This window comes from Sebastes umbrosus, chromosome 8, assembly GCF_015220745.1.
Source record: "Sebastes umbrosus isolate fSebUmb1 chromosome 8, fSebUmb1.pri, whole genome shotgun sequence".
Classification (NCBI taxonomy): domain Eukaryota; kingdom Metazoa; phylum Chordata; class Actinopteri; order Perciformes; family Sebastidae; genus Sebastes; species Sebastes umbrosus.
The window spans coordinates 23,539,983-23,550,216 of NC_051276.1; the positions used below are offsets into that span (position 1 = coordinate 23,539,983).

At 43.5% G+C, this 10,234-nt stretch overlaps 1 protein-coding gene and 1 long non-coding RNA gene across 2 annotated transcripts in view; one reads left to right on the forward strand and one right to left on the reverse strand.

Annotated features, from left to right (window-relative positions):
* si:dkeyp-14d3.1 (transmembrane protein 132C) overlaps positions 1–9,608 on the forward strand; it is a 165,186-nt gene extending 155,578 nt beyond the window's left edge. The window contains exons 7-10 of the mRNA XM_037778985.1: positions 929–1,202; positions 4,422–4,613; positions 7,788–8,923; positions 9,002–9,608. Of these exons, the coding sequence (XP_037634913.1) occupies positions 929–1,202; positions 4,422–4,613; positions 7,788–8,923; positions 9,002–9,041 (1,642 nt within the window). The 3' untranslated portion in view covers positions 9,042–9,608. The remainder of the gene's footprint in view (positions 1–928; positions 1,203–4,421; positions 4,614–7,787; positions 8,924–9,001) is intronic.
* On the reverse strand, positions 1,087–5,217 carry LOC119493556. The gene is made up of 5 exons (XR_005207985.1): positions 4,960–5,217; positions 4,715–4,841; positions 3,949–4,595; positions 3,785–3,844; positions 1,087–1,218 (listed from the first exon to the last, which is right to left on the reverse strand). It is a non-coding gene; the product is annotated as an uncharacterized LOC119493556 (long non-coding RNA).
* Positions 9,609–10,234: the final 626 nt, after the last annotated feature.

Sequence of the window (10,234 nt, forward strand, 5' to 3'; positions counted from 1 at the left end):
ATCACTAGAGGCTGCCAAATCCTACACATTGCACCTTTAAGTGTACTATATTTATTCACTATATTTGTATTTATAGATACACCATACACACACACATATATAGATATATATTATTTTAGATTCTGCCTTTGTTTGACTGTAATATAGCAATAGAACTTTCTATAATGTTTTAAAGTATAGTAGCATACATAATGAACAAAAGTCTCTAAATGCTAATGTCAGCATGCTAACTTGCTCGAAGACAATGGTTCTCAAACAGAGATCCAGGAACCCCAAAGGGGTCCTTGACGGAGTTCCAGGAGGTCCCCAGAAAAATGGGGAATATTATTTTCACTATTTGATTCACTATAGAAGTGAGTCCAATGTGAGTAAGAGTCATAAGAGTGACTATACTGATCATCGGTTTCACTTCCTCCACAGTTCTCTGTAGTTGACAACTTGAATTCTGGTCTTCATCATATCTAACTAAATCTTTTCAGATGGATTGAAGCCAAATCTTATTAAATGGGGGTGGGATGTCTTTAGTTTTGCAATTCAAATTTTGACCTGATGATGGCGCTAGATGAAATGTCAGAGGATCCCCAGAGTTACTCTAGTTCACCCTGAGGGGGACATGAATGTCTGTACCAGATTTCATGGCATCCATCCAATATTTGTTGAGTCATTTTACTCAAAACCACGATGTCAACCTCATGGTGGCACTAAAGGAAAAGTCAGGGGATCACCAAAGTTATTAAGATTCATCCTCTGGGGATCATGAATGTCTGTACCAAGCTTCTTGGAAATCCATTCAGTAATAACTGTCAGTCTGGACCAAAGTATTGGACCAACCAACATTACCATCCCTCTAGCCCCATCGCAAGCACAGCTAAAAACTGATTGAATTCACTCCCAGTTTACACATCAGGTTTTTATTTTTCATTTCCAGGTCCACACGGGACAGCGAAGACGAGGACGACGAAGACAGACGAGGACGAAGCTGCACACTGCAGTACCAGCACGCCATGGTCAGAGTCCTGACTCATTTCGTAGCCGAGTCAGCCGATCCTCGAGGCCAGACCAGCTTCATGCTGGGCTCTGATTGGCAAGTGGACATCACGGAGCTGGTGTGGGACTTCCTGAAGGTAGAGGACCCCCAGATTGCACAGCTACTGGACAGGAGGATACTGGTGGGACTGGACATGGGGATGACCACGATCCAGGTAGGCCACGTTTTAGCTTTAAAAGAGAAAGGATTTCATGTGTAGCATTTAGAAATATCACAGTTACTGTTAAATAATAATTCCAGTTTATTACAGCTAGGATCTTATTTTCATAGCGCTGGACATCATTACTATTAGTAATGACACAATTGTATTCACCGAGGTAATTGCTGAGATCTGGGAATGCTGCGACATTGCTAAAATGAAGTTGATACGACAGTCAGTAAACAAACTCTCAGGTTAGCCAAAATTTATTATTATGACCTAAACTGCAGAGGTGGGACCAAGTTATTGTTTTGCACGTCACAAGTAAGTCTCAAGTCTTTGCACTCAAGTCTCAAGTCAAGACAGGCAAGTCCTGAGTCAAGTCCCAAGTCTTTGAACTTCGAGTCCTAAACAAGTCATAATGCGCTCTTCACCAAATGTAATACCATTGTGACTTGAGTCTGACTCGAGTCCAAGTCATGTGACTCGAGTCCACACCTCTGCAAAACTGTAAATGCAAATATCTCTCATAGTATGACAGACTTCCTGGTTCAATTTTTACTGTACTTTCCGAATGTTTTTCCAGCACACTTTGGTGAGTAAAATGTCATAATTGATAGAAATGATGGTGAAAACTATGAAAATAAGACCAAACTATTCTCACCAGCTCTTGCCTCATGCTAGTAACATTGTTAATTATAGAGGTGCTAGGGAGCACTAGCAGTTTTAATGTTTCACTTGTGCCATCGCTTCCCAAATTAAAACCATATTTCAAAGTGAACCCTGTTGCTTCCTGTCTCAAAGATCCACTTCTCCTTCTCCCCGTCAATGCTTTGTGAAAAGAAAGAAGAGGATCCAGAAGCAGCTCTTGCTATAACAGTGAATATATATATTCAGTCATGATTCTACCATCTGCCATTGCGAGAATCTCTTAAAGCTTCAGTCACGTGTGCGCTAGAAGATCGGTGCCTGCTTCTTATAGTACAGATTCCTGCCAAAATTTGATGATGTGAAATGCAGTGCAGAGGGCACTGGAGGCTTCCAATGGTCTGGGCAAAGGCCTGTTTTAGTAATTATAGAATATAATGTGGCAATTATTCTAAAATGGTAATGTTTTTATTACTGATAAAGTATCACCAAATTGGGAACATTAAAATTATTTGAAATATGATATTAAAAAAAATGTATGAAAGTACCTGCTGTCAACACAAATACATGTTGTAATAATCTACCGTAGGAATATGAACATATGGTATATTCCAGGGACAATAACAGATGCCACTGCTGTCGTTTTGACTAGTACCCCCTTTTGTCTAGTGTAGATAGGTGCTCACTGGTGTGTCACAGCCTGTACCACTGCGGGCTCTCAGAGTGAGTGGGTCCTCCCCCTCGGCCCTTTTGGTTTGTCATGCTCTTCAGGCTAACTGGATGAATATCAGCCTCCTAATGGCATCTGAGTGGGAGTGGGATCTGCTCCCCTGAGTCAAGGACTCATCTGTCTGTCTGTGTGCAGACGTGTCTTCACCTTTGCAAAAAAACTCATCCACTCTCTCCCAAAACAAGCAAAGGTCTGACAGCTGTGACTACCTGTGCCACATGCGCACCCGATTTGACTGTTATCAGGCCATTAAATAGGCGTTATCAGCCGCTATAAGCCATAGATGTGGGTCAATAGGGGCCTACTACGCCTACTATGTTGTAAAAGTGAAAGTGAAACTTAAAAGCAACACGTTCTAAAAAACTGAATGAAATGTCGCGTTTTGAACACAAAACAAAAAGACTTCTTTAGATTTTAGCAACAAAACTACAACTTCTTCAGGCTTAGGGCAATAAAAATACAACGTCTTTAGGTTTAGGCAATAGAACTACAATTCCTTTTAAGTATAGGCCACAAAACTACAACGTGTTTTGTTTTGTTTTACAGCGTGTCTGTGTTTTGTGTCCCATCCAATGTTGTAAAACTGAATGAAACATCGCGTTTTGAACACAAACAAAAAGGCTTCTTTAGATTGAGACAACAAAACTACAACTTCTTTAGGTTTAGGTAAAAAACACTTGCGTTTTTGGTTAAAGTAACTACGAACACAAAGACAACTACATAATGTTGGTTTCACACAGGATGCAAACTCCGGTCTCCTGGGTGAAAACCCTGGTTTTGTGTCCCATCCATCATCCCCAACCTCCACACCTTATTAAGTTTCATAGTGTCTATAGTAAAACGCCTGACTTCCGCTTCTGCTCCTGTTATAATTACAACGGTTGTTGTCATGTTCTTCTATACCTTCTTTCGGTGATCTACCATGTGAATAGATGATAAAACCTACTAGTGGCTGTAGTAGGCCCCTATTGACCCACATCTATGGGGCTTATAGAGACTGATAATGCCTATTTAATAGCCTGACAGTAGTCTAATCGGCTGACGCGCCAAACAGACTGATGCACGAGGAGACGATTGTAAAGATATGCATGCAGAGAAAGTTACACATAGGATGAATGCCATGTTTGGTATAGCCTAAGTACTTCCTTCTTCTGAATTGGGGTTAAAGTGAGCCTTTCTTCTGGGTTACTAGTACTAATCAAAGGGAATGGATTCTTACCTACAGGAGGTGTTGGGGTTGGATGGCAGCCAAGTCCAGTTGTTGTTTGATCCACACAGCCTGAGAAAAGAGATAAAATAAAAAGTATTTTTGCATATTGCGCAGGGGCTTGTGAGCCTTTTATGTTTAGATGAAACACTTGGAAAGACATTTTCTTAAATCACCTATAACTCGTGGTAATCCGCTTTTTTTTCGTGTCCGCGACATTCTTACTGCTAAGTGCTCATTGATGGGATGTGTTTGCGTTCCACCTGCCAGGAATCCCTTGTCAATCAAGCGGCGTGACCAGCGTTGACTTATTCCTGCTTGGATTTTCTGTTGATGAAGTTTAGTTTAGGTAGTGCTCTTTTTCTCTGTTGCTGTCGCTGCTGATTTCTCCTGGGAAAGACCTCCCCAACCCTGGGTGTTTAGAGCAGGAAATGAAAAAGCTTTCATGAACAGGGTATACAATAGGTTGAGTCGCTATTGTGGAGTAGCACAGCCGTAATTGATCACACCAGAATGTCACAGGTTATTGCTCGATAATCACGTATTCGAGGGGAATGTTGTGGAAGAAAATCTAATTCTTCATCTTTTCCTTTTAAAATTCCTTTAATGTCACAGACGTAATCTGAAATGTCACTTTTGCTCCTCCTAGGTGTTGTCTCCATTGTCAGACTCGATCCTGGCAGAGAAGACCGTCACAGTGGTGGACGACAAAGTGACCATCACAGAGTTGGGCGTCCAGCTGGTGACGGGCCTCTCCATGAGTCTGCAGCTCAGCCAGGGAAGCAACAGAGCCATCTTGGCTACCACGACCACACAGGAGATCCTGCAGAACCCCAAACAGGTCAGGATACTGTAATATACTGTAGGTCACAGATTATGAGGCAGAACCCAAATGCAGACGTTGGACAGACTGGTAGGTGAGAAACAAGCCTCTTAATTTACAGTAAGGTGAGATGGAGGCTGGCTGAGGTGAGGGAAACAGGATCCAGGGGAGAAAGCTTGGCAGAGGCAGTCCAGAAATGAGAGCTGGCTGGCGGGCTTGACAAACAGGGAAGGCAGGCAGGTTTTCCTGGAGAGAAGAGAGCAGAGGTGTAAGATTATGCGAGCAGGCAGACAAACAAACGAACTGACAGAAAAGTCAAACTGGCAAGCTAAACTAGTTAAAGGGCTGGAAGCGATTGACAAACCACGGATGGCACAACAATCCGGTGGAGACCGGCTGTCGGAGCAGGGTTTTAGTAGGGAAGAGGAGCAGGCTTGATTGGCAGACAGGAGTGTTGATTGCAGGTGACGGGCAGGAGTGTTGATTGCAGATCATGGCCGGGTGAGCAGGGAGAGGGAGAAAGAGAGAAGGCAAGGGGGGGAAACAACAAAAACACACTAACAATAGGCATGCAGGTGTCACGGAGGAGGGATTGTATATATATGTCCTTTCAATAAAAACATTTAATTGCGATAATCACATGATTGTCCATAATTAATGTGTGATTAATTTGCAATTAATGGCACATCTTTCATCTGTTCAAAATGTACCTTAAAGGGAGATTATCACCAAGGGAGTGGGCAATTATGCTTGCTTTATGCAAATGTATGTTTATATTAATTATTGGAAATCAATTAACAACAACAGCTGTCAGTGTGTCAGTGTGCTGACTTGACTATGACTTGCCCCAAACTGCATGTGATTATCATAAAGTCGGCATGTCTGTAAAGGGGAGACTCGTGGTTACCCATAGAACCCATTTTCATTCACATATCTTGAGGTCAGAGATCAAGGGACCCCTTTGAAAATGGCCATGGAGTTTGTCCTCTCCAAAACGTTTGGAGCGTTATGTATACGGTATAGGTTTTATAGTTTCATATGATGCCAGTATCTTCCCTCTAGCTTTAAAACGGAGCCTGCTACAATCGCGGAATCGCAAGTTGCTTTAATGCATTAAAAACATTAGTGGCGTTAAAACAAATTTGCGTTTACACGTTATTATCGCGTAACTTTGACAGCCCTTATTGACCGATTAAATCGGTTTAGTCATCATTCAAGCAAAAAATCCTAACATTTACTGGTTCCAGCTTCTCAAATATGATCATCTGCTACTTTTATTTCTCATATCTGATAGTATATTGAATATCTATAGGTTTGGAGATGTTGGTCAAATAGAACAAGCACTTTGATCATCACCTTCACATCACTTAAGGCTGCATTTTTCAAATTTTTTTGACATCTTATAGACCAAGCGATTAATGAATGAATTGAGAAGATAATCAGCAGGTTAATAGACAATGAAGATAATTGTTGCAGCTCTTTCAGAGACCTGAGGTAAAGTTTGAAATAGAAATTAAGCCTGAATAGAGTTATGCTTAATTAGCTCTTGTCTCTCTTAGTTGCGGTTTAATACGAAGCCTCTAATCGAAAAGATTAAAAACAAAGACCAGTACTTATTTGCAAACACAATTTAGCGCTGTCTGATTATTAAGACAGAGAATTATGTTAATTAGTTTACACTAGTAATTATTATCTCTCAGCAGTCATTTTTTACTAGCCATTCAATGAAAGACAGACTTTTATACTGTACTGTATTTCTACTGAGGCCAAGAGATGTGCATTCTGCAGCCTTGGTTACTGTGCTTTTCAAAACAAAAGACTTACTTCCAGATTCTATTTCACAGCATCAGGGTCCTTGAATGAGCAATTTTACAATCAAAGAAAGCCGCGAGTGTGCGTGTGCTCGTGTACACGTGTCTGTTTGTTTGCTCCACACCATCACTAACCCTCTTAACTCCAAGGCCTGAAAGCTAGAGTGTGACAGAACGTGTTTCCTTGGGCAGCTAATAGAAACGGGAGCTTAATCTGGGAGCATGCAAAAGCAACACCACAGCTGTCTTACAGCCCAAACTTTCATATTTTGCTTCCCTTTTCTCATTTGCCCTGGCTACTCTCATTGTGGCCCCTTTGATCTGCCCATCAAGCCCCCTCACAAGTTCTCTGAACTGCTCCTTTACATCCCCCTTCTTCCTCCAAGTAAGGAAAGCTAGGAAGACCATTTATCTCCCCTATCTCCAGCGGCAAACTGTGAAGATAAGCAGGCAGCGCAGCACTGTAAGTCCTCTGGTGTCAGTAATTAGGGAGCGTTGACGGACCACTGCGGGGATCTACTTGTGCGCCTTTGGGGATTTGTCCTTCGGCAACATTAAAAGGCAAATTGTGGAATCGCAGTAGGAGAAGGGCTTGAGATGCCTATGTATGGCAAATCCTCACCCGATGAACAATGTTTAATGTTACTGTTTGATCTTTTCAGTCCATCTTTTATTCTGTATCCCCTCTTAGTTTAGAGAGAATAGCCGCTGAGATAGGAGCTGGTATTGGTCTTACAGTGTTTTCCACAATTAGAAAGCTCCATGTTTATTCTAAGTCTATGTGGTGCATTGACGCTGCACACGATTCAACTGTTATCAGGCCATTAAATAGGCGTTATCAGTCGCTATAAGCCATAGATGTGGGTCAATAGGGGCCTACTACGCCTACTATGTTGTAAAAGTGAAAGTGAAACTTTAAACCAACTCGTTCTAACATTTTGAACACAAACAAAAAGACATCTTTAGGTTTAGGCAACAAAACTACAAATTTACCTCTATCGGGCTGATAGCGACTGATAACGTCTGTTTAATAGCCCAGTCTAATTGGCCTGGACAAAAGGAACATTAAATGCAAATTATCATTGTGTGACTCATTTTTACCAATTCACTGCACTCCTGAGAGTAAAAGCCAGTAGCAACAAGCAGTGGGATATTACCTGAACAAAATCTGGTTGATGCTTTAACTGCCCAACAAAGAGGCCTTGCAATTTCATAACACTTTCAGTGCATTGAAAACAATTTGTTCCAGTTTGTTTTCATGTAGTGAGGCTAGTAATTTGCACTCCATTTCTTTGTAATATGAAAGCACAACAAGTTGTCTATGTGTCACTGACTATTTATTCTCTCTCTCTCTTTGCATATTGTTGTTGTGTTCTCGCAGGAGGCGTTGATCAGCGCCTGGCTACAGTTCAGCGACGGCTCCGTGGCTCCTCTAGACCTGTATAACCCCGACTTCTTTGTCCTGACGGCCACCTCCCTGGACGAGGAAATAGTGACGGTGCAGCAGAACCCCTCCTGGAAATGGCCCGTCATCGTGACGGAGGCGGAGGGCCAAGGCCTGCTGGTCAGGGTTGAGATGACCGTTTGCGAGGTCTGCCAGAAGTTCAAGCGCCGCAGCGTCCTGGCGGCAGGGAACTGTAACGTCAGGGTGAAGTTTGGTCACGGTGACAGCGCAAGGGGAGGGGGCAGCGATTACGGCCCTGATGGAGACGATATGGAGAGCAGAGGCAGGCTCTCCCCCTCCCAGGACAGGACCGGCCCTGACACTCACTACTACGGCAGCTCCATCTCTGACATGGAGGACGGGGTGCTGAGGAGAGCCACCACCACTAGAAGCGCAATAATGCGCAGACCCAATGGAGATAAACTTTCAGATGACGGCAGGCAGAACATGCCGATCGACTTTGCCGACTTCCCTGCTCAAGTGGACCTGCCGCGTGGCCGCAATATGGACGACGACCTCATCCAGACCGCTCGCGGGCTCACAGACCTGGAGATCGGTATGTACGCCCTGCTGGGGGTCTTCTGCCTCGCCATCCTGGTCTTCCTCATCAACTGCATCTCCTACACCCTGAAGTACCGCCACAAGGAGCTGTCGATCGAGGGCCAGGAGAACATGAACCACGCCCACGACTGGGTGTGGCTGGGGAACGAGGCGGAGCTGCTGGAGAGCCAGATCAGCCTGTCGCCCCAGCAGGAGGAGCAGACCTCCATGATGGACTCGAGCAGCGGGCTCGAGGAAGGCAGCCACCTGCTGAACGGAGGCTCGGCCCAGAAGAACGTGCAGGGCCAAGTGCACCGGGCGGCGGACACGGGGTGCGTAGCCAAGGACAGCAAAGGAGACTCCCCCACCACCAAGAGGAAGCGAGTCAAGTTCACCACGTTCACCACCATCCCCTCAGACAGTAGCTACCCCACTGTGAACACACTGACTGGAAGCCACAGCCAGGACATTAAGTGGGTGTGCCAGGACATGGAGCTGGGAGACTCCAAGGAGCTGCGCAATTACATGGAAAGGTTAAATGACAGTGCTTTAAAAGAGGTGGCATAATGTAGTGTGTGCTCTTGTAACAAACTCACCCTTATGCCTTTCAGAGGACAGTGGGTCTGGACAGAAACCGGACCCGGAAATTGACTTCAGAATCATCCCCCCAAACTGCCAAAGGGTCATTAAATTAAAGAGGATATTCCACAAGAGACTGATGATGGATCGCTAACGAAGTAAAAGTCAATGAATGAGGACGTCAGGTTTTTGTTCATTTGTTTATCGGATGATTCCCTTTTTGTCATTTTATTACAACAGGGTTTCGCTAGAAGGATCCCAGGACTATGACCTGTAATATTCAGAGATGTAGATTTTAAAAAAACCAACAGTAACACGACTAGATAGATGTTCCGAATGTGTGTGCACATTAAATGGTTTTGGAAAGTTTTGTAACATTTTGGATATTAATTTCTTATACGCCAGGTCCTTATTCTGTGGAAGAGTTCTGGAGAGGCCAAAGTAAGCAACGATAAGATGTCTGCATGTCGATGGAACAACAAAAAAAAAAAACAAGGCACAACTTTCCGGTTCATTCATCATCCTCCTTAACACGGCAGAAGACCAGTTATGTATATACCGAACAGTCTCCAAAGCATTGTATTGTTGCTCTGTATAATGTATTTTTCATAACATTTAAGAAATACACAACAATGTCAAAAGCGTGTATCAGCTTTTATTGACCACAGCATCATTTCTCAAGTCAGCTGAGGGATGTGGTTGAGGAAGGGGAGCCAATTACACATTCATCTTTGTATCAAGAGTGTTTTATGAGATGCAATTTACCCACAAGCAACACAATCTGCTCCTCTTTAACGGAGGAAGGCAGTGGCCATTAATACTCTCAACTCGTATATTAGAACTCACTTCACTAAAATGACAGCCGGTGTATGAAGGGGCTCTAAAACCAAATGGCTGGACAACATGGTAATGTGACATTTCCTACCGCCACCCCCAAGTTTAAAGTTAAGTGAGCTTTGAAGAAAATGCCAATTAAGGTCTCGTTAACCTCCGTCCCATAGCCTCCAGGAAAAGCATACTGATGGACGAACCGGGATGAAATGTGCTCTCCATCTCTCCAGTAGTCAGCGGAGATACAAAGGGGGATAATTACAGGCAAGGTGGGAAACGTTTCCTTTTCGGAAATGGATCTTTTATTATTCGGATAATTGCACAAATAATAATCATCGCTGAAAACTTCCCAAACAAAGGCAGTCGGCTGAAAAATTGCATTTTGCTCAGTGAACGTTATTATCATCACAGTGGTGTTGGCTGATTGCGTTTTT